The 24,938-nt window shown below is 44.1% G+C and overlaps 1 protein-coding gene across 2 annotated transcripts in view; it reads right to left on the reverse strand.

The window, feature by feature from the left end:
* NLRP3 (NLR family pyrin domain containing 3) overlaps positions 1 to 18,151 on the reverse strand; it is a 46,505-nt gene extending 28,354 nt beyond the window's left edge. Inside the window, exons 1-8 of one of the 2 annotated variants that reach the window (XM_045803964.2) lie at positions 18,032 to 18,149; positions 17,878 to 17,939; positions 17,386 to 17,714; positions 14,296 to 14,394; positions 12,035 to 13,802; positions 9,675 to 9,848; positions 7,347 to 7,517; positions 5,813 to 5,983 (exon numbers count right to left, since the gene is read on the reverse strand). In XM_045803964.2, coding sequence (XP_045659920.1) covers positions 5,813 to 5,983; positions 7,347 to 7,517; positions 9,675 to 9,848; positions 12,035 to 13,802; positions 14,296 to 14,394; positions 17,386 to 17,668 — 2,666 coding nt within the window. In that variant the 5' untranslated portion in view covers positions 17,669 to 17,714; positions 17,878 to 17,939; positions 18,032 to 18,149. Of the gene's footprint in view, positions 1 to 5,812; positions 5,984 to 7,346; positions 7,518 to 9,674; positions 9,849 to 12,034; positions 13,803 to 14,295; positions 14,395 to 17,385; positions 17,715 to 17,877; positions 17,940 to 18,031 lie in introns of both variants that reach the window. The other variant, XM_045803966.2, reaches the window with a different exon arrangement.
* Positions 18,152 to 24,938: the final 6,787 nt, after the last annotated feature.

Consider the following 24,938-nt stretch of genomic DNA (forward strand, 5'->3'; position numbering starts at 1 on the left):
GTATTTGAAGAAATAATTGCTGAAAAATTCTCTAATCTGGGGAAGGAAACAGACATCCAGGTCCAGGAAGCACAGAGAGTTCCTAACAAGATGAACCTAAAGAGGTTCACACAAGAATGCATAACAATTTAAATGGAAAAAAGTAATGATGAAGAAATTTTTAAAATTTTTCAGCAAAAACATTTCAGGCCAGAAGATAGTGGTATGATACTCAAAATGCTGGAAGGGAAAACTCTGCAATCAAGAATATTCTACCTGGCAAGATTATCATTCAGAATAGAAAGAGAGACACAGTATTTCCCAGATGAACAAAAGTTAAAGGAGTTCATCACCACTATACCAACCTTACAAGAAATGTTAAAGGGGTTGTTTTCAGTGGAAAGAAAAAGTCATAACTAGAAGTAAGAAAATTATAAAAGAAAAAAGTTTCACAGATAAAAGCAAACATCCAGTCCTCTCCCACTCCCCCTCCTTGTGTTCCCTCTCTTCCTGGCTGTCTCTCTCTCTGTCAAATAAATAAATAAAATCTTAAAAAAAAAAGCAAGCATTCAGGAAAGATAGTAGACGAATCACTTATACGTCAGTATGAAGGTTAAAACAGGAAAGTGGTAAAATCAATTATATCTACAAATATCAGTCAAGAGATACAGAAACTAAGAAAAGAGATAAAATATGGCATCATATGCATAAAACATTGAGTGCTTTTTAGAATGTGTTGAAACTCAAGCAAATATCAACTTAATATAGACTACTATACACAAAAAATGGTATATATGAGCCTCACAGTAACTACAAATCAAAAACCTATAATGAATACACAAAAAAAAATAAAAAGAAATTGATCTAAACATAACACTAAAGAATGCCCCCAAACCACAAGGGAAGAGAGCAAGAAGACAAGAAAGGAACTACAAAAACAACCAGAAAACAATTAACAAAATGGAAATAAATGCATGCTTATCAATAACTACCTAAAACGTAAATGAACTAAGTACTCCAATCAAAAGACATAGGTTGACTGAATGAATAAAAAAAATAAATAGACCCATCTACATGTTGCCTGCAAGAAACTCACTACAGACCTAAAGACACATACAGACTAAAAGTGAAAGGATTGAAAAACATACTATGCAAATAGAAAAAGAAAAAAAAAGCCAGGGTAGTAATACTTGTATCTGACAAAACAAACTTTAAAGCAAAGATTTTAACAAAAAAACAAAGAAAGGCACTATATAATGGTAAAAGAAACAATCCAACAAAAGGATATAACAATTGTCAATATCTATGCGCCCAACATAGGAATACCTAAAAAAGTAAAGCAGTTCTTAACAGACATAGAGGGAGAAATGACAGTTATACAATAATAATAGGGGATTTTAACACTCCAATTACACCAATGGATAAATCCTCCACACAGAAAATCAATGAGAAAACATTGGCTTTGAACAACGCATTGGACCAGACAGACCTAACGGACAGAACATTCCACCCAGATACAGCAGCATACACATTCTTTTCAAGTGCATACAAAACATTCTCCACAAGACAAATCTCAATAAATTTAAGAAGTTTGAAGTTATATCAAGCATCTTTTCTGACCACAACAGTATAAAACTAGAAATCAATTACAAGAAAAATCTGGGAAGAACACCAATACATGGAGATTAAACAACATTCTCCTAAACTATGAATGGATCAACCAAGAAATCAAAGAGGAGATTTTTAAAAACATGGAGACAAATGGAAATGGAAATATAACAATCCAAAATCTTTGGAATGCAGCAAAAGCTGTTCTAAGAGAAAACTTAATAGCAATACAAGCCTAACTCAAGAAACAAGAAAAATCTCAAATAAACAACCTAACTTAACACCTGAAAGAGCAAGAAAAAGATGAACTAACAAAGCCAAAAGCTGGTAGAAATAAGGAAATAATAAAGAGTAGAACATAAATAAATTAAATAGAGGGGAGCCTGGGTGGCTCAGTCATTAAGTGTCTGCCTTCGGCTCAGGGCGTGATCCCGGGGTCCTGGGATCGAGCCCCACATCAGGCTCCTACACTGGGAGCCTGCTTCTTCCTCTCCCACTCCCCCTGCTTGTGTTCCCTCTCTCGCTGGCTGTCTCTCTCTGTCAAATACATAAATAAAATCTTTAACAGATGTAACTACATTTATCTCATGCATGTACAGAAATGCCAAATCACTTTGTGGTACACCTAAAATTAATATAACATCATATGTTAATTCTACTTCAATTAAAAAACAAAAAACAATGGTTGCTAGGGATTAGCAAAAGGGAGGAATGAATAGTCCAAGCACAGAGGATTTGGGGGCAGTGAAACTACTTTCTGTGATACTACACATGTCATTATACATTTGCCCGGAATTCACATGATATATGTAACCAAGAGTGAATTCCAATGTAAACTGTGCACTTGGCATGATTATGATATGTCATTAAGTCATCAATTGTAACAAATGTATGTCTCTGGTCAGTGATGCTGACAATGGGGAAGACTGTGCATGTGTGGGAGCAGAGGGCATGTGGGAAATCTCAGTACCTTTCTCCCAATCCTGCTGTGAATCTAAAACTGCTCTAAGGCGTAAATCTATTTTTTAAAAAGCTAATGAGCAATACCTGGGTTTAAGACCTGTTTTCAGAGCCATCTCTATACACATTGTTTTTGAAGCTTAGGGGCATAGGAAAATTCCCAGACAGTGTACAAACATTAGTAAAAAAGAAAACCAGTGGTGAAATCCCCAGACCACAGGAAGAGAAGTCAATGCAGGACCCAGAGAAGCAGAAGCTATAAACTTAGCAGGAAAGACAGAGCAATGTCCCAAAAACAAAAGAGAAGAGTTTCAGGAAAATGATGAGCAAATTAAAGGCAACAGATATCAACTAAAATAGAGACTGGCAAGGATATGTAAGTCAGAACCAGGATCACTGAAGGCCAACTGAGAGCCTATGCTCTGGGTCTCTTCATTTCTTTTTTTTTTTTTTTAATGTTTTTTTATTATATATATTATGTTAGTGGGTCTCTTCACTTCTATTCTTTCCCTGGAGTATTTCTTTTTCCCTGGCTCCTTCACGGCTCACACTTTCACTTCAGTTAGTATCTGATCCCATGTCACTCAAGAGGTATTTGCTGAACACTTGGGCAAGAAAGCAGGCCTCACCGTCAACTCATTTTTATTATACCACTTACATGTAGTGTATATTGTTTATTGTCTAGTGTCTGTTGCCCCCTATATATGGTTGTGAAAACTGACTCTTGGTCTGTCTTACTCACTGCCATTGTCATCACCTACCAGTGAGTCCCAAGAGTGCCCAGAAATAAAGGGTCCAAAAGATGTCTGTTGAACAAACCAGGAGTAGCAGAAGCCAAATTGCCGAGGTAGAGTAATAAGGAGAGGATACAGAGTCATTGAAGATAGGGTTTTTCAAGGAAAGAGATACGGTGATATGTGAGGTTAGGTTGATGGGACAGGTAGAAGGATATCAGAGTGTTGTGAACATATGCAGGTTGTAATCATGAATAAATGGATTATTACTCATTAAAGACCCTTCCTGCTATATCTTGTCTTGGTGCTGGTCTGGTTGTTATTTATATCAGTAATGTGAATGAAGACATTTACAGTTTGCTTGTTGTAGGTGGAGGTAACATTGACAGAATCACAATTCAAAAATGCCTAAACAGCTCATCAAAAGAAAGATAAGATGAAATTTAGCAGAACTGAATGTGAGGCCCCCACAGGTCAGAGAGAGAGGGATGTAGAATCCCCCTAGAAAGTCCGTCAGCAACACATCCTGAGTCAGTACTGCACTGGAGTTAAGGGAGTAGGCGGTGGGCTGCACTGGGCCGTGTCTGCATGGGTTCCACTGCCTTCTGTCCAGGTGTCTTGGGTAAAGGTCTTAAGCTCTCTCAGCCTCATTTTTCCTATTTAAGTTGGATACACTGATATCTACTTGGCATAATTTTTATGAGGTCAGCTGAGATAATCCATGTAAAGATCATGGAAGAGCCATGGTACATGTTTAAGTACATGATTATCAGTAGATACTTTTGTGTCATAATGAGAAATACATTTATGGGGCGCCTGGGTGGCTCAGTCGTTAAGCATCTGCCTTCGGCTCAGGGCATGATGCCAGCATTCTGGGATCGAGCCCCACATCAGGCTCCTCCACTGGAGGCCTGCTTCTTCCTCTCCCACTCCCCCTGCTTGTGTTCCCTCTCTCGCTAGCTGTCTTTGTCTCTGTCAAATAAATAAATAAAATCTTTAAAAAAATAATGAGAAATACATTTAGTGTTTGTCCCCAGTTCCTGGCACAGAGCTTCTAAAACCCTCGGAGTGTCCTAAGTGGAGCAGTCTCTTGCTATTCAAAGGAATCCCTTCTGATCACACCTGAGTTCATAATAATGAGATGACTGAAGATGGGTCCCACAGATGGCCTTAGGATGGGGCTGGTCACCAGAATGATCAAGTGATTGGAGAAGGAGAACTTTCAGCCCATCCGCTAACCTTGAGGAAGGAGAAAGGAGGAAGGCTGGAGATCAAACTCTCTTGGACAATGAGATCTGGAGACCTTCTGGGTTGGTGAATGCATTGATATGCTGGGAGGGTGAAATGCCCCAACTACATGGGGACAGAAGCTCTTGTGCTCCAGACCCTTCTGGACCTCACCCTATATGACTCTTCATCTGGTTGTTTATTCGTATTTTTATAGTATCTTTTATAATCAATGTAAATGTAAGTTGTGTTTCCCTGACTTCTGTGAGCTGTTCTAGCAAATTTTCAAACCTGAGGAGGCGGTTGTGGAGACCCCCACTTCATAGCTAAGTCAGAAAGAAGTGCAAGTAACCTGTGCCCACTACTTGCATTCGTATCTGACATTGCCAGTGTGGGGAGCGGCAGAACTAGGTCCTTAACCTGTGGGGTCCGCACTACCTCCGAATATAGTGTCAAAACTGAATTGACTTGTAAGACACCCAGTTGGAGTCTGCAGAGATTTGGCTGTTAATGTTAGAAAACATGCCAGAATTTCACATTATTATTTACTGCAGAATTCCAATATGAACTTGTGATCTGATGTGACGGCCAGAAACATAAGGAAGTCAGAGGCTCCCCTTATGACAGTTACAGTGTCCTGCCACAGGAGGTGAAAATTCTACCGTACATCTTAAGGAGTATCAGGTTCAGGTCTGGGCAACTTAGTTCAAATAAGGACATGAACAGAACAACCTTTACCTAGGATGGCATGACTACATAGGTGAAGGTGTGAAGCCACATCCTTCTTGAGAATTTAGAGATGTGCAGGCAAGAGAGGAGAAGGCCTAGAGTGTGAGTGCTGTCTCTGGGCAATTGAAATCAACACCTCTCAGCAGAGCCCTAGGGAGCAGAACAAGGACCAACGCACGGAAACCAAAGGTGCAGTGTAGAAATAAGAACTCTTTCCTACTGCAGTGGCTGCATTGTGCAGCAATGACTAGTGTGCTTGGAAGGGTCCACACATGAAACCAGTGACTATCCATGTGAATGTCTGAGAAGCAAGTGTTTCCCTCAGTGGGGGATTGAGCTGAACATTCCCTAAGGTTTCTTTCAACTCTAAGAATCTCTAATTCTGCAGTCATAAATACCTTACTAGTAGAAGGTAGTATCTAGTGCTTCCAACCACTTCATATACTGTCTCCTCCATTCTCTACCCTCAACTCTGTCTGATCAACCCATTATAGAGCAGCTCCCATCCATGTTTCCCAAGCAATACCTCCCTGAAGAGAAGGTGCTTTTCTGCTGAGACACCCATGAAGACTTACCCCAGTTTCTGCAGCTTACATTGTGGATGCTTTGCTTTTTCACATAGAATTCCAACTCCTGCGTCTCCCAGGGCATTTTCCCCCAAGTAGAGTCTGGTCAGGGACTGGCTGGTGCTCAGGACGGATGCAAGGTCCTCACAACATGCTGATGTGAGACAGCAACTGACCAACCTTCCATAGAGATGGCAGAATGTCATACACTTCTCTCACCTCACTGTCTGAGTGTCACGGAAGCACCTGCTCTGATGCTGCCTCTAGTCCAGTCCACACACGGGAGGAGTGTTCAAACTGTATATTAACCGTTTATTTCCTTTTGTTTGGTGTAATAGCAAGTAAACATCTTCCAAGCCCATGCCAATACTCCCATCGTTTCAGCTCCCTACACTTATTTTTATTGAGATAAAATATACATAAAATAAAATTTACCATTGTAGTCCTTTCTAAGCATACAATTCAGTAGCATTTAAGTACCTTCTCATTGTTGTGTAACTGGGACTGCCATCCATCTCCAGGAATTTTTCATCTTTCCAAACTGAAACTTGGTGCCCACTGAAGACTAACTCCTCACTCCTCTCTCCCCCAGTCCCTGGGGTCCACTATTCTACTTCTTGTCTCTGTGAATTTGACTATTTTAGGTCATTCTTATAAGTGGAATCATACATATTTGTCCCTTCGCTTATTTTAATTAGTATAATGTCTTCAAGATTCATCCATGTTGCAGCATGTGTCTGAAATCCCGTGAAGGCTGGATGCATGTATATACCACATCCCCCCCAACTCCACCCCCATACCACATTTTTAATCCATTCATTCATTCATGGGTATTTGAGTTGTTTCTACTTTCTGGCTATTGTGAATAATGCTGCTATGGACATAGGTGTACAAATACATGTCTGGATGCCTGATTTCACTGTTTTTTATATATACGCAGAAGTGAAATTGCTGGGTCATACAGTAATTCTATATTGACTTCTTTGAGGAACTGACATACTGTTTTCCACACCAGCTTTACCATTTTACATTTCTACCAGCAATTATGATGGTTCCAATTTCTCCTCACCTACCCTTATGTTTTGTTTTGTTTTTTTATAATAGCCATCCTAATGGGTGTGAATCGGCCCTACCGTTTTCAAGTGTTTTCTCTTATTTGAAAATCAAGTCTCCCAGAAGCATTTAGTGAAGGGTTGCACAAAATATCAAGTGTCTGCATTGTGTTAGCACCTCTTTTCCTGTTTGGTGTGGAGACCAAGAGCTTGTCATAAGGTCTCAAAATCCTTCTGGAGCAATGCATTTCACTGATTCTATTTTCTCAGCTAGGCTGTAAATACCTTAAAAGGGAGCATGATTTACTTGATTATTTAAGTTCCTTTCTAAGGCTTAGTATGTGGCTCTTCCCAAAACAAACACTCCCTGATTGATAAACACTTGGAAATCTTTTGAGTAGTGAAGGCCATTCTCACGCTAAAACTGTAGCCCATCATGGATCATTGAAGCCACAGCTCCTGCTCTGTGAAGGAAAATAGCTCAGACTCACCAAAGCTTCTTCAGATTGCAGGATAGATGCCTCAGCCCCACACAAAGAAGTCTAATTCCAAAGTCTCCCAGGGTGTTGTGGCTCAGATCCAATTCCACCAGCTTCTGGTTGCTGCTCAGGACCGAGGAGATGTTGAAGCAGCACTGATGGGAAAGGCAACACCGCCCCAACCTTCATGCCAAGTACAGAAGCAGAAAGCATCAGAACACAGGCTGCTTCTCTGTCACTGCCTTTTGGTCTATGCTTGTTTTCAGCACCAAACAGGGGTATTTGTGGTCTCATGTTACAAAGGGAAAATGTTATGGAAAGTCAGGTGGAAGTGTGATCTTATCAGAACTCCTATACGCAGCCCAAGACTTATTGTGAAGTTAGCTCCCAGGCTCATGAGCTCACAGCCTGAGACCACAACTGCTGAGTGCGTCAGTGAACTCCCTCCATAAATAATGGTCAGCTCTCCAATGTATACAGGCATGTTTTATAAATGAAAAAGGTGGTGAACCTGTGTTTTCCACCTCTGTATCACATGTTCCTCACTGTGAAAATCCCTCAGGTGGACACTGTTCTCTCTGGGGTTTTACCCATCTACTTCTCTTTGTCAATCTTGTCCCCATTGTTCTGTTTAATGATTAAATCCCAGCCCTCCGCCTACATTGAAATATCAGGAAGCTCTAATTCTTGATTTGATTTACAACCACACACACACACACACACACACACACGCATACACACACACACACCCTTATCACCATCATGACCAACAACAACTAGGTGTCCCCGTCAGAGGAGCAAGAACAACATTCTCCTTTCCAGGTGAATAGTTCATTATCCTAGAGCCTGTTAAACAATCTTCCTTTCTACCTCTATCTTCACACCAACTAGAGGTAAGTGCATGAATAAACCTCTGTTTACCTGCAAAATATCTCATCATCACCCATGACTCCCTGTTTGTGTCTCACCCTCTGGAATCACACAGGGGCACCCACCAGGGCAGTGGGGAGACTGGCATGGGTTGGAGATAAAAAGGCAGGTGAAGAGCCAAAACCAGACAGAGTCTTGAAGGCAAGAAGAGGATTTGTAATTTATCAAAAGAACAAAGAGAAAGCATTTAAGCAAGAGAGTGGCATAATCAAAGTAGAATTTTCTAAATAACCCTCTGACTTCTGTATGGAGAATGTATTTGTAGGTGGTGAAAGTGGATGTGGGGAGACCAAACAGTCAGTATTCATTCAGTATGTATTTTTGAGCATTAATATGTGCTAAGACACTTGTCCAGACATTGTAGAGACAGAACACAAATCCTGCCCCATGAATCTGATGGTCTTGAAGGCCATTGCAATATCCTGGCAAACAGTCATGGTTGCTGGGCCTGGGCCACTGGTTTGTATAGGAGATAAAATTGATAAGGTTGGTGTTGGGTGGGTATGGTGATCAAGAAAGGGATGTATGAAAACACCTTGGAGTGATGGGCTTTAGCGCTGGCTGTGTAGCTCATCAAAAATGCAGATGTGTGTTGGAAGAGGGTTCGTGGGATGGTCCAGAACCCATGTTTCCACTTGGGGAATGTGAGTCTGATTCACAGTGTGAGTCCAAAGCAAGCGCTCTTTATTAAGAAAGCTGAAAGAGATTCCCGGTGACCTTTCAACCTATACAAAAAGTTTTGATGGGGTCCAGACCAGGTAGCCATTGTATTTGGTGAAACTCTCCAATTCTCATCCATGACAATGGCCAGTGAGGAAATGGAAGACATTGAAGGTCATGCACTTTTTGTCATATCACCAACAAATGGCTTACTTTCAATTCCCCTTCATTCTTCCCCATTTGAAACTTCCCAAACGACTGGTCTCCAATCCACTCTACCTTCCCACTTGTTGTGGGCTGAACTATGTTCAGCTGAACCCCTCCAAAAAAATCATATGTTGAAGTCTTAATCCCTAGGATTTCAGAATTGTGACTATATTTGGAGATCAGGTTTTAAAGAGTTAAATGGGGTCATGAGGACAGGTCCCAATCCAACACAACTGGTGTCCTTGAGGAGATCTCTACACAGACCCTGTGAAGACACAGGGAGAAGACCACCATCTACAAGCCAATAAGAGAGGCCTCAGGAGAAACCAACCCTGCTGACAGATTCATCTTGGACCTCCAGCCTCCAGGATTATGAGAATTTGAATTTCTGTTGTTTAAGCTTCGGGTCTCTGGTACTTTATTATAGCAGCCCTAGAAAACTAGTAAAGCGCTGATCTGGACCCTGAGGTCTTCCTCCAGTCCTCTCTCTATGTCACTCACAGACACACACACACACATACACACACACACATAGGTTCTTACCACAGTCTCCGAATATTACAGCCAGGACGCTGGAGCATTTCGCATAACACCTTTATCCCTGTGTCCCCCAGAGCATTGTCACTGAGGTTCAGTTCAGTGAGGGTCAGTGAGTTAGTGCTCAGGACTGAGAAGAGACCCTGCCAAAGGCTGATAGTGACATGACAATTCACCAACCTAGAAATTGTAGGGGAGGAAGAACAGAAAATCAGGAGTGGCTGGCAGCAGTTCAGATAAAGACCTCCCAAGGTTAAGAACTGACTCACAGAACCAAAGATTGCCTACTGAGGAATAACAAAGGGGGGCCCTGGTAAGACTGTCCTGCACACCTTATTATGGAAACAGCATGAGTCTGTGACTGGCTGCCTTTGCACACCCTCCGGCGCCTCCCTCAGATGTCTTTCTCCTTCCTCTGTCATCAGTCAGCTGTCCTGCCCATGGCCTTAGACACTCTGCTAAGTGATCCAGAGACCACATTGTGAGATCCAGATCTCACATTGGCTGCGTAATAGCATCAGCAATGCTCTCAAAAATCCTGAGGCCAGGCCACACTCTAGAACTAAAGATAGAATCTCTGAGGTGGGACCAAGTATATCAATAGTTTTAAGACTCCCATGTGGTTCCAACATGCGGCACTTGTTAAAATACAGATTCTGACTCTGTGTATGTCTAGGATTGGGCCTGCAGTTCTGCACTTCGAACAAGCATGGGGTGGATGCCCATGCTGCTGGTCTTCAGAAGGTTCTGGAGCACACAAAACAAGCTCCTGCCCTCAGAAGAAGGTAACTGTCATCTAACGGGATGGGCGTCAGGCTTTTCATCAGGAGTTTTAGCCCAAGTCTCTACAAGCCTTCTTCACAGCTGTGTGATCTTGGTCAGGTTTCTTCTCAGCACAGTTTTTAGGGCCCTAAGGAGCAGATGTACCTCCTTCCCTACCTCCTTTCTCTCACCCTCTCCAGCTAGTCTGAACTATTTGCCGTCATAGGGATGTAGCTGCTTCCCCAGCGCTTGCCCTCTGAACCCACTATTCCCTCTGTCTGAGCTGCCCCTTGCCCACATTCAGGTTTCTCATGCTCCATCTCTCAGAGTCCAGCTGTTCAAGGGCTCCCCATCATATGCTCTGGTACCTTCTATAGGTGTTCTTGCCATAGCCCATCCATCTCTACTGTCTGTCCTTGTTTCCCAGTTGTCCCCACAACTGAACCTTAAGTTGCTATGAGCAGGGCCTGGGTCTTAGCCACCCTGAAGCCCCAGAGAGTGGTCCTTGATGACCAAATGATAAATAAAAAGGTCACCCTGCTAGTGGTGGCAAGGGTGAGAGAGGGAGCTGCAAATTCATTATTCCTGGTGGAAGGGTCAGTCCCCTTTTTCCTTAATTTTATCCCATATCAAGTGTTTTCTATGCAGGTTAAACCCAAGCATTCACAGAGTATCCACCCTCCCACCTTAGCTGTGGCAGTTTCCGAGCAGGGACTTCAGGGATCAGGTAACTGAACTGCTTTGCTGTCCCGACAGAGCAACTGGTTTACAATCTCCTACAACGTTGGTGACCAGACCCCAAAGAGGGTGCTGTTGGTGACTTCCTGGTTATAAACACAATGCAGGAGCTTAAAAGCACCCTCTCCTTCCCAGCCCCATTTCCCTCAATTTCCCCTTATTATATCTGTTCCAATGAAGCCATGTCCCTCAGCATAGTCTCCTATGTACACTGCTCCTCAGACACCGGACCCTACTGCCAAAATCCCTTTACCTTCTCCTGCACTCACCCACATCCTACCAGCCCTTCAAGGCAGGGTCAAACCTATTAGTCTGAAAAACCTCCCCATCCCCCAGCGCCCAGCACTAAAGGCCTCTGTCCTCTGTGTTCCTGGGACAGTCACTGGGGTTGTTTTTCTCCTTGGGTAATAACTGACTACTATGCACTAGAGCCCCAAGTAGATTGCAAGCAATTTGAGTTTACAACATTTTTACTCAACTCTCTACCTCACATAATACCCTGCACGGAGTTGGCATCCACCAAACATTTGCTTGTTTTCTTCATTGGCTTTCTTCTCATCCATGTGTCCACCTCCCTTTCCTCTACTAGTCAATCTCTGCCACTGAAGGAGTCTGGTAGAAATGGGTGGTAGTGGCATTATTAAGTAGCTGTGGCAACCATAATTTAAAGAGTGTTGAGAAGCCGCGGGGATGTACTGTATGGTGACTAACATAATATAATAAAATAAATAAATAAATAAATAAATAAATAAATAAATAAATAAATAGTGTTGAGAAGCCGGCAGAGACAGCAAGTGCCCAGAGAAAGGTGGCAGAAATCAGAGGGCAGCACTACCACTCTACCACCTGAAGCCAAATTGCCTTACCGGTGAGTATAGGCAGCATCAGGATCTAGGAGGACACAGTGATCCACCTCAGAGTGTTGTGCTACTTCTTCCTCCTCCTCCTCATCCTCCTCCTCCTTTGGGGAGTTATGAAGCAGCCTCAGGGAAAGTGATTCCACACTGTGACAGTTCTCAATACAAAAGGAAGAAACCACATGGTCCATTCTCGTGGAGAGACTGATCTCAATTTTGGGGAAATGGCCCATGGCTTTTTGCACAAAGTCCTCCTCTTGCATCTCATACAAACAGTAGAACAACTCCAGCTGGCTGGGCTGGATCTGCAGATTCTTGGCCTTGGCCTTCTCTTTAATCCATTTTAGCAGCTCCAGCCTGATTTGCTGTGAGATCTTGCAACTCAGTTTTTTCTCCAAGTAGGAAGTTCTTTCCTGGTTTACAAGGCCAAAGAGAAAACGGACAACAAAAATCAGATACCCCTTTTCAAATTTGCCATAGTTTTCAAGAAGGACGGTCACATCTCGGTTGGGAAGCTTGGAACTACTCCGTGGCAGGTTCCTGATCCCTCCCTGTTTCTCCTCTTCCAGCAGGTAGTACATGGCAGCAAAGAACTCCTGGAAAGTCATGTGGATGAAGCTGTAGAATTTCTCACAGTCCACTTCCTTTTGGAATAGGTTCATCCTCAAGAAAGCAGACACATCAGCCCTCTGAAGGCCATGATTCCTAAGGTCACACTCCTCAAACAGGATTTTCTGGTTCCAGATTCCATCTGCAGCCAACGAGCAGAGACCCCGGATGTTGGCAGAGACTTGGTGCTTCTGGTTCTCTCCGCAGGACTGCAACAAACTGGAGAGGAAGAAAACATACACTGCAGTGGTGGTCTTAGATGTCTGGGCAAGACTCTTGCCACTGTCCATCTGCTGCTTCAAGCCAGTGCACACAATCCAGCAGACCAAGGGGATAAAGCACATGGTAAAGAGGATCTCATTCTCCTGAATCAGCCTGAAGGCCTCTGTGGCTTGTTGCTCATCTGAGAAATACTTGAAGAAATATTCCTTTCTTTTGGCCTCTGAGAAACCCAGGATCTCCACATGACGGGGACGGTCCAGCAAATGCTGCAGTTTCTCCAGGGCCACAGGTCTTGTTGTGATGAGTAAAGAGGCCTCAGGAAGTAGCCTCTTTCTGATGAGGCTGCTCAGGAGAATGTCTCCCCGCTCCACCTTCTGCCAGTTTGTGCAGAGAGCCTCCGTGCGTTCATCAAAGGCACCCTGCAGCTCATCGAAGCCATCCATGAGGAAGAGAATCCTGGAAGGCTTGCTCACAATCTTGTGTATGGGTGGGCTTGGGTCAGGGCAGCAGCTGACAATCAGGTCCCCCAGGCTCCTTCGTGTCCCAAGGCTCACCTCCCGACAGTGGATATAAAACAAATAGTCAAACCTGTCCTGGTAAATTTTCTCTGATGCCCAGTCCAACATGATCTTCCTGGCCAGTATCGTTTTCCCAATGCCCGCCGCTCCCTGGAATACCACTGTGTGAACAGGCTCTGAGTGTTGGTCATCAGGCTCAAATAGCAATTCCATATTCAGAGAACTCACAGGGCTGTCCAGCATCTTGGCTGAAGTCCTGCCGATGGCCAGGAGCTCATGCTCCCTCTCCTGCTGGCTCTGGTGCTCCTTGACGAGACGCAGCCTGGTGTAGCGTTTGTTGAGGTTCACACTCTCACCCAGACGGGCATTCCTGTCTTTAATACACTGGAACCTGCTCCTCACGTGTTTTTTGTACTTCTTACAGTAATCTGGGGCAAAGACAGAAAGGCAGACTTTGGGAGAAGTCCAAGCATACATGAACTATCGACAAGAGTCTGTGGTCCACGGGAAGTGATGACCAGAGCTAAGAAAAGGGAGGTGCAGATTCTCTTCACTGTGTGGGTATGTGGGTATTCCCACAAAATCTAGGATGTTAAAATCTTCCTGTACACAGTTGAGCAGAAGAACAGAGAAGTGCCATAGGCCCTGTCACCTGCCAGAAAATCCTTTTTATTCTCTTATTCCTTTTGGTAATCTGCACCCCATACCTCTTAGAACCTGAGACACTCTATCACCTCCCCTTGGTTCTGGGACTACAAGCAGCCATGTGAACACTGATCTGTTTCTTCAGCTATAGTGGATTTCCTGAAATGGGCTTTCCCCCCCCCCACCAGGGAACAGGAGCATATAGAATGATCAAGCTTCCCAGCCTCCAAAACTGGGTTTCCAAACCCAACAGAAAGAACTACCCCCATTGTTTACCTTTCTTTTTTTTACAAATAGAGATTCTGGATAGGTACCCCAATAAACCCATCCACTCCTCTTCAAGGCTTTCTTCTCTGCATACCACATGTGCATTATCTGGGGGGGGGGGGAAGGAAGAAGAAATACAAAGTTAAAAACCAGGACTCCTGACTAAGGTGATGTAATTGAGACCCAGTGCTCAACACCTGGCACAGCTCAAAGTCACCTATTCCAGACATCTCCTAAACATGCCTCCATGTCAGAGCTGCAGATGACAGGTGTACAGGTAAATATCCAGTTTGTGGCATTCATGCACTCTTAATTTCAAAGCAATGGATGTCACTGTCACTCACCCAGCTAGCATTGTGTCCTCACTGTATTCAGTCTTGGGATCTCTCCCAGGCCCAGAAATCAACTGGCAAACACATGAGACAGGCAAGGTTTCTCTCATCCTTGTTTGTCTTTGGCAAACTCCCCCTGGAGCCCTGGTTTTGAGGCCTTCCCCACACTAAATGTCTGAATATCCCCAAGATAGCTGTGGGCCAGCAGGATTCTCCTCCCCGGCCCTCAAATGCCTGGAATTGATCGTACCCGCATTCTGGGTCTTCAAGACCGAGAATTACCAAGTTGGTTTGTCTGACTCAGTGGCTCACAATCCCCGGCCAATTTGAGATTTACGTAGGAAGCTTTAAAAAACTTCCACCCCCAGTGATTATCTTTCAATCTATCTGAGGTGGGGACCAGCACCCCTGTATTTTGAAGGCTCCAACATGCATCCACAGTCAAGAATCATAGAGCTAAATAGTCACTAAATTGCATATCCCAGTGAAGAAGCACTTCATTTAGGTACAACAGAACAAGTGCTAAGCACTAGGGGAAATATTTGGGAGATGAACACAAGAGTAACATAAAGGAATCCTGGTAGGTGTCTACTCATCCTGAATGCAAATGCTATTGGTAACCCAATCACAAAACAAAATCTAAACATTAACTCAAACCCAAACCATGACTTAATTCTTATCTAAAGCCTAACCCTACGACCTGGTCCTCCCCAGCAAAAAACAAACCAACCTCTAACCCTAGGTATAATTCTTCTACCTCACAGTCCACTTACAGAAGCCAAGATAACACAGTGGTTAAGAGCCAAACCCCAGCCAGAGACACACACCGCATTGACTCCAGGCCTTGGCTCTGACTGAAACAGAGCCACAGGCAATCAGAACCTCTTTCAGGCTCACTTTATGTTGTTAGTCAATCTCCAGAATTATCTTTTATTTGCAAAACTAAAACTCTATAGCCATTAAACAACAAATTGCCCAGTCCCCACTGCCTGCAGCCCCTGGCAACCACTTCCTATCTCTATAAATTTATCTACTCTAGTACCTCTTACAAACAAAATCATACTGCACTTGTCTTTTTGTGACTGGAGTATTTCATTTAGTAATGAAATTGAAAGTTCATTAAAAAGCGCCAGCCTCGAGGCACCTGGCTGGAGCAGTTGGTAGAGTATGCAACTCTTGACCTAGAGGTTGTGAGTCCAAGCCCTACATTGGGGTGTAAAGCCCACAAAAAAAAAAAATGCCAGCCTCATGGAGTTTTTATGGAGAATGACCAAAATCCATAAAAACTGCTCAGAAAACTACTTCAGTAACTGTGATTATTATACTTGAATTTGGTTAGTGAGTAGATAAGTACTGACACAATTATAATTGTGTTGTCATATGCAATTTCTTTATAACACTCCGCTGCTCTGCACCCCTGCCTCATGTCCCCATGTCATATTTCTCTCTCTCATTTCACCCGTATTACTGCCCCACTTGCCATGCCTCTCTTGATCTGCTGATTCATTTTTATTCCTCCTTTCCACTAGCGCACCATCATCATCCTGTGATTTTTTAGATTCCTCTGAGTCCTTGTTTGTGCTCTTCCCTTGATCAGAACACCAAGCCAGAAAGCAAAAAACTTTTCCCCCAACATGTCCATATTTTCTAGGGGTAGATAAGCCATGATTTGCATTTTTAAAGAAGCTAGAAAAAAGCAAACTGCTTTCCTCCAACTTTTCATAGCACTGTCATGAGAAGAAGACAGAAGATAAAGCCAAGATGATAAAAGGAATTATTAAAACCAAACATACTAACTTCATTGCATCAAAGGATACCATTAACAGTGAAATGGCAATCCATGGAATGGGAGAAAATATTTGCAAATCATATAACTGATAAAGTGTTAGTATCCAGGACATGTAGAGAACACTTACAAGTCAACAACAAAAAACCAAATAACCCAATTAAAATATGGGAAAAAGTTGAATAGACATTTCTCCAAAGATAAACAAATGGTGAAAAAGCACATGAAAACTCATTCAGTATCAGTGGTCAGTAGGGAAACGCAAATCAAGACCACAATGAGATCATCTCACACCCATTAGAATAACTACTCTCAAAACAAAAATAAAATAAACATTGGTGGGGATGACAAAAAATTAGAGCCTTTGTACACTGTTGATGGGAGTGCAAAATGGGGCAGCCACTGTGGAACACATCATGGTGGTTCCTCAAAGAATGAAACCTAGAGTTACATAATACAATAATTCCACTTATGAACATATACCCAAAAGAATTGAAAGCAGGGGCTCAGAGAGATTTGTACCATCATGTTCCTAGCAGCATTATTCACAATAAGCTAGAAACAATCTGAATGTCCACTGATGGATGAATAGATGAACAAAACGTGGTAGGCACCTACCGTAGAGTATTATTCTACGTAGTGTCATATGTGACAACACAGAAGAGGCTCAATAACTTCATGCTACATGAAGTAAGCCACAAAGACTTAATGATGCTTTTTTATAAAAAGAGGTACCAAGAGTAGTCGAATTAGTAGAGACAAAAGGCGGTGGTTCCAGGGGCTGAGGGGAGGGGGAATGAGGAATTGTTGTTTAATGGGTACAGAGTTTTGCAAGACGAAGAAAAGTGTGGAGATTGATTGCACAACATGAATGTGCTTAACGCTGCTGAAACATATGCTTAGAAATGGCTTAAATGGCAATTTTATGTTATATGTATTTTATCATAATTTTTTTTAAAATGCTGTCTTCCTTCCACTCACCCCACTCTGGCTCATCCCTCTTAGCTTTCTCATAAAGGTCTCTCCTGTTGATTGCAGCAAAAATCCACACTGCCATGGCCCATGCCTTCTCCTCACCATTGAAGGCAATCATCAGAGTGGCCAGATCCATGTGGTCGGCTTTCTCTGTCTGACTCCGAGGAAGTGGGCTGCACCCCTTATGAGAAGGATAGTCTTGTAAGTGCATCTTGAACTTCTTAAAGTCTGCATCCTCCAGATCCTCCAGGTAACGGGCCAGCTTGCAACGGACGCTTGCCATGCTCATCTGCAGCTCTTCTCAGAGTCCTTGGGTATAGGTCCACGCCAGGAAGCTGGACAGTGAAAACAGCACAGAGGTAGGGAGAGTCTTCTTAAAAGTCTGTCCTCTTTAGAAAGAACTAAATGTTGAAAAACCCGGAACACAAAGGAAAAAATATATAACTGAAATGTAATGAGCTGTTATCTTCAGTTTTGGAAAGTGACCCAAATACCCACCAGAAGGTTTTCCTGTTGGCTGGACTCAGGAGTGTGTCCTGAGCCATGGAAGAACGGTGTCCCTACGGAGAGAAACAGTAGTTAGACCCCCCAGACGCAATCATGTCAACAGTACTGTATGCCCAAACCTCTTCACGATGCCACCTCAACATACCACGGGGAGAACTTTGTTCTCACTGATTCCTGGGCTAGGGCCTAGGACAAACTCTTCCTCGGCTTCCGTTTCTTCATCTATAAAATGACAGAATGGAAAACATGGCTTTTCAGTTCCTTCCAATTGAAAGGCTCTGGTTCCTGTTTCTGTTTTGACCCAGGAAATGAGTAAGTATGGTGGTTACAGAGCAGCACATGGCGAGACTGAGAAAGGAGAAGACAGACACGCGCAGAGAAGGGGATGGTCTTCAACTGCACATCCATCCGTCTATTGATAGAAACAAACGAGATGACGCTCTGGGTGCATGGGGGGGAATGATAAACACATGAAACCTCCTTGAGGTCTTCTTGCAACATTCACAACCATAGTCATTATTAGAGCTCACGGTTACTGCAAGCCTCTCGTGAGCTAGACCCTGCACTGATGGGTTTCCTACCTAACTCCTGAGAAGCTCTAGAAGGTGCACATATGTCTAGACCCATTTGATGGAAAAGGAACTGAGTCTTAGAAGAAACTAAGTGACTTTCCCAGGGTTTCACAGAAAAAAAAAATAGGTCAAAGCTAGGATCTAGATCAGGGTCACTGATATCTGAACTCATGTCTCTAAATACTACTTTCACAGCATGAAAAGGTGTATGACTCTTTCTTGCACCAGTTAACTAGGTTTCTTAGTCAGATACCAACAAAAAAGATCAAAGACAATAAAATAGGTGGTTAAAAGGCAAAAAACAGTTTCCCAGCATTTACCACACACAGCCTCTTGTTACAGAGTTCATGGTCTATTTTCCTACGTAGACTTAGGGTTCCACAAAGAGCAGAGGTCAGCTTCTGTGTCTTTCTCTCTTCCATGTCTCCCAGATTTTAGATTGATGAACACGTTGGCTTTGTTTTGGATCGATCCCCTCACATTACTGAATTTTGGAAAGCACATCAACCGAAAGTCATAAATGATGCTAACAGGAGGAAGAGGGCCTGCGGAGCTGTGGAACGGCGCATGTTGGAATTTAGAGTGACCACAGATGAGTGTGCAGGACAACTGAAGCACACTTACCTCTCCTTGTACCCTCATCTTGCCCTCACTCCTGGCTCCACGCACCCACCAAATCCATTACTTATGCATTTGACAGGGAAGTGAGGCATGTCCAGAGAGACCCATCAGTTTTACAGACTTTCCCACGTCCCCCTCCATCAGTCTTTCCATCCACACCAGGACTCTACCTCTCTTCTGTGCCCCTGTCCCTAAGCCTGGTGCACTCTATCCTAACCTTTACCTCCTGTGTCCTTGGTGTCCAGGACATTTATTTCCTCATACACATCCCCTCCATCCACTGCCTGGGGGGATGCTTGGCAAATCCGCTGCAGTCATGGGTTTAAGCTGTGGTTGCTATTCCTGACCTCACCCCCCTGCCCCTACACACACACACTTGCATACATGCACAGAGCCCAATAATGAGAAACATAAAAGGACTTTCCCGAATTGTTGTTGAAGGGCAGACTTGGAAGTTGGCAGAAGAAATCCCTAGTGCATTAACCAAGACAGCTCTGGCCCTCCACATCCCCTCCTCATTTCTTCCCAGACCCTTTCAGCCATGCTGATCCACAGAGTTGGACTCACCCAGACGCCAGCCTCAGAAACAGCCCAAGAGGAAACTTAGTGAATTTATAGTGCTCACAGCCCAGCAGGGTCAGGAAGGATGTGGCCTCAGCATGGAGTGAACAAGCTTGCATCACAGACAAAGTCGGAAACTAACAGTTACTCATATTGCTGGATTTTCCAAAGCAGCTGAAGAGTGTTCTTATCTCTGGTTGTAGCCAGAGATGTCTGCACTGTCCTCGATGGCCATTGGGGTGGGCATGTCCCCTCTAGGTCTTGCAGCAGCCACGGGAGGGCTGTAATGGCAGAGAGCAGAGTGAGGTGGAGGACCCTGCCGGGGCTGGCAAGTAGAGCATCAGCAGCACGACCGGCCGTGAAGCCATCACAGGGAGGCCATCAGTAGGCAGCAGGCTCTCCGTACCACCGGTCACTGCCTGTAACCACTTGATTGAAGTGAGAATACGCTTGTGAAAACATCACCTCCACCAGACCACATTGATCTCCTCCCAAAGTTTCCTCCCACCCCTTATTATTGTTGTTGTTATTTTATCATTATTCTTTTGTGTGTATGGTCAGAACGCTTAATACAAGATCTACCCTTTCGTAAATATTCAGTGCACAACATGGAATGCTCAGTTCCGGACACTGTGCTGCACAGCATATCTCCAGGACTTGGTCGTCTTGCATCACAGAAACTTTGTGCTCCTGACAGATACCTCCCCATTCCCTGGTCACTGCCATTCCACTCTCTGTTTCTACGATTTTGACTAATTCAGATTCCACATATGAGTGATGTCATACAGCATTTGTCTTTCTCTGCCTGACTATGTCACCTTGCATCATGCCCTCAGGGTCCATTCATTTTTTTTTTTAAAGATTTTATTTATTTATGTGACAGAGAGACAGCCAGCGAGAGAGGGAACACAGCAGGGGGAGTGGGAGAGGAAGAAGCAGGCTCACAGCAGAGGAGCCCGATGTGGGACTCGATCCCGGTACGCCGGGATCACGCCCTGAGCCGAAGGCAGACGCTTTAACGACTGCGCCACCCAGGCACCCCTCAGGGTCCATTCATGTTGTTGCAAATGCCAGGATTTCCTTTGCTCTCGTGGCTGAATAATATCCATGGTGTGTGATATAGATATATATACCGCATCGTCCTCCTCCACTCTTCCATTTATGGACACTGAGCTTGTTTCCATATCTAACTATTGTAACACTGCAATGGACATGGGAATGTGGGTATCTCTCCAAGAGCCTGATTTCAATTCCTTTGGACAGACACAAACTCTGCTCCCTGACTCACTGATTCACTTGTTCTATGAACACTTATGGAGCACCTGGTGTGTGCCAGGCACGAACACAAGCCTGAAGCACCTTGCTGAGCCCAGGAGGAGCTAGACGACGGAGAAGCACACAGACGGTGTTTCCCAGCACTGGTGGTGCCTGCAGAACCAGGGTGTGATAGTGTCATGTGTTTCACAGAGCGTGGTGAGGGACAGGTGCTCAGCTCCCCAGGCCAGTGCGGGGCCCTGGAGCAAGAGGGGTAAGACCCCATGTCCAGAGGAGGGGCGCTGGCAAATGGCTCTGTCTCTGTGTCGATGGCACTGATGACAGAGGTTGTCGTAGGGATTGAACAAATGAAGAAATGGGCAGAACCTGGCTCAGAGAAGCTGGCGTCAGTGGTTCAGTCCCGCTATGACCGTTGTTACAGAATTGTGTGCAGAATGCCCTGCGAGAAGAGAGAGGTACCTACTCCCACCGTAGCAAGGGCAGGAGAGCAGACCTGAGTGCCAAGCGCTGCCCGTCCCAAGGAGAGCAAGCCCTTCAGACTCTCAGGACAGACACGGACAATCACGCCCAAAAGGAAGGGCTGAACCAGAAACCAGGGATTGTAATTTTTTTTTTTGAGGATGAAAGAGCTTTTCCTTTTTCTCTTCTATCTTTCTGTGCTACTTGAAATTTATTTTGTTGCCATAACCGGGCATCACTCATTTGAGTAAGAAATAAATTAGTCAGTTAACTGACACCGCTTCTTCGAAGTAGATCTAAAAGAAACCTTCATAGTTAAACGATTATCAGAACCTGCCAGCGAAGGAGGCAGGCGGGTTCAATGTCGTTTAAAATGAGCAAATAGTAACGGGGTGGATTTAGGCATTTTTAAGGATACAGCCAACTAGTTGATGGTGGGATTGATACTTGAACTTTAGATTTCTGACTTCTAGGGACACGAATACACTTTTTTGTTTTAGGATGATCAAAACAACTAATTGTGAATTTTCCCTCCTTGAATAATTATGTACTTTTCATGTTTTTCTGTCAGTGTGTGTATATATATGTAACTTTTCTTTTTTATAATAATTTTTTATTATGTCATGTTCATCACCATACAGTATATCCTTAGTTTTTGATGTAAAGTTCCATGATTCATTGTTTGCGTATAACACCCAGGGCTCCATGTATGTATATATATATATAACTTTTCTAACAGAACAAAACAGTAGGGTAGCCTGGGTGGCTCAGTTGTTAAGCGTCTGCCTTCGGCTCAGGGCGTGATCCCAGGGTCCAGGGTTCGAGCCCTGCATCGGGCTCCCTGCTCAGGATTTGAGCCCCGCGTCGGGCTCCCGGCTCCGCTGGGAGCCTGCTTCTTCCTCTGCCACTCCCCCTGCTTGTGTTCCCTCTCTCACTGGCTGTCTCTCTGTCAAATAAAAAAAAAAAAAAAAGAAAGAACAAAACAGTAAGACTTCTTGCCTTCTTCTTATCCAGGTCGATGAGTCCTCACCAGCACATAGGGTCGCATACCCACCCCACGACTGACTTTCAGAACACTCCCAACATCCCCCAACCTCTTCTCCTCCCTCTTCCTAGACCAGCTCTGTCCCCACCCACACACCTGGGCATCCACTGGCCTGGTTTCTGCAGCGACACCTGTGCCTTTTCCAGAGTGTCACGGACACAGAACCCAACGACGTGCAGCCTTTGGTGTCCAGGTCCTTCCAGTCCTTGTGATGCACATGAGCCCTTGCTCCTGCTGCTGCGTCTCCGTCCCCCTTCGCTGCTGGGATGGATTCCACAGTGTGCACAAACCAGTGTGTTTTCTGTTTCCCACACAAGCACATGTGGCTTGTGTTCAGTTTTTGACAATGGTTAATGAAGCCACTACAAACATTCGCATACAGATTTTCGTGTGTGCTTTCATTTCCCTTGAATAAATATCTAGGCATGGAATGGCTGGACTGTGTGAGAAGTCTGCGTTTAAGCTCTAAGAAACTGTGAAACCATCTTCCAAAGTGCTTCCACCACCAGCCACGCGTGAGGGGTCCGGTCCCTCTGCCTCCTTGCTAGCACTTGGGAGAAACGGTTGTGTTGTCCCTGTTTAAGCCATTGTAACAGGTTTGTAGGGAAATTGGAGAAATCATTTGCAAATCCGTGCAGTTTGACTAGTTGCAGTTACGTAGGGACAGTAGTCACTGGGAGGCTGAGGAAGAACAGACGGGATCTACAGCCTTCACCACCCTTATGCGCAACCCTTCTATCCCTGTCAGCTGGCTGTGCTCTTGGCTGTGAGGCTCAAAACACAATACCAGAGGGATTTCAAAGAACACTGCTCAAAATTCATTCCAGAACTTTGGAAAGCTATTCTAATCACATATGAAAACTAGGCAAGAACAAAATCACCACGCTTCACGTGTGATCCTGCATTCTGAAACAAGTTCTCTTTCAGATGCAGGAACATAAAAGTCAACACAGATAATAAGCAAGGACAGTCACAAAAGTTAAACATAACAATTTCTTCTTCGTCTGTATACATGCCTCCTCGGAAAACAGCGTGGAGAACACAGTTTTACACGGTGCACCGAAGTAAAGCCCATTAAACACTCGAAGCTCACACTGGAAGGAAAACCCAAAGTTGTTTCTTTCTCTTGAACAAACTACAGGAAACTAAAGGAAAACAAAACTAAACCCGCTCTGGGAAACCAATGACTGATGTAAGCCACAGGGACAACAGCCTGCCAAATGTGAGGGGAAAACAAATAGGGCCAGCGCAGAAGTGCTTCTCCCTCCCTATGTCCCTCCCACTCCACAACACCGGGACCAGCCCTGGTTCAACAGGTGGGAGCAGAGCCAGGAAATGCCACATTGATTTTTCTGACCCCAAAATCCAGATACCAGACCTGGGGACAAAGATCCAAAACACCGAAAGTCAGGATCATATTGGAGAGCCCAAGCAAAGTAGTAATAACAGAGCAGGACACCCGAAATCCTCACCCTGCTCCCTGCTCCCTCCACCCACGCTGGGAACACCATGACATCCCCTCTGGGTGGGTAAGGCAGACAGTTTCACTTCTCCCACACGGGCTGCGAGAAGGACATGGGTTTCCTGGAAGAGAGATTCTCTCTGTCTGCCAGGACGGCAGCAACTTTTCATCTGTCAGCCCTCCACCAATCAGTACAGGAGCCACTAGCTGCCTGTGTCTACTGAGACTCAGATCTATTTTTCCCCACTTTTCTAAGGATTTTTTTTTTAATTTAAGCTTTTGTTTAAATTCCAGTTAGCTAACATATACTGAAATATTAGTTTCAGGTGTACAACATAGTGATTTGACAATTCCACACATTACTCAGTGCTCACAACAGGTGCACAACTAGTTCCCCCACCCTCCTCCACCAATCTCCCCTCTGGTAACCTTCACTTCTTTCTCCACAGTTAAGAATCTGTTTCTTGTTTTCTCTCTCTCTCTTATGTTTTCCCTTTGCTTGTTTGTTTTGCTTTTAAATTCCACACATGAGTGAAGTCATAGGGTATTTGTCTTTCTCTGACTTATTTCACTTAGCATAATACCCTCTAGTTCCATCCACATCACTGCAAATGGCAAGATGTCATTCTTTTTGATAGCCCAGTAATATTCCATTGTACATATGAACCACATCTTGATCTGTTCTTCTGTCAATGGACATCTTGGCTCCTTCCACAGTTTGGCTACTGGGGACATTGCTGCTATAAACATTGGGGTGCACATGCCCCTTTGAATCAGTACTTTTGTATCCTTTGGATAAATACCCAGTAGTGCAATTGCTGGGTCATAGGGTAACTATTTTTAACTTTTTGAGGAACCTCAATACTGTTCTCTAGAGCAGCTGCACCAGTTTGCATTCCCACCAACAGTGTAAGAGGATTTCCCTTTCGCTGCATCTTTGCAACACCTGTTGTCCCGTCTTGTTAATTTTAGCCATTCTGACTGGTGTGACTGGTGGTAAATCATTATGGTTTTGATCTGTATTTCCCTGATGCTGAGTGATGTTGAGCATTTCTTC

The sequence above is a fragment of the Ursus americanus genome, chromosome 5 (genome assembly GCF_024610735.1).
Source record: "Ursus americanus isolate L20-20 chromosome 5, mUrsAme1.1.p, whole genome shotgun sequence".
In the NCBI taxonomy this organism is placed as follows: Eukaryota; Metazoa; Chordata; class Mammalia; order Carnivora; family Ursidae; genus Ursus; species Ursus americanus.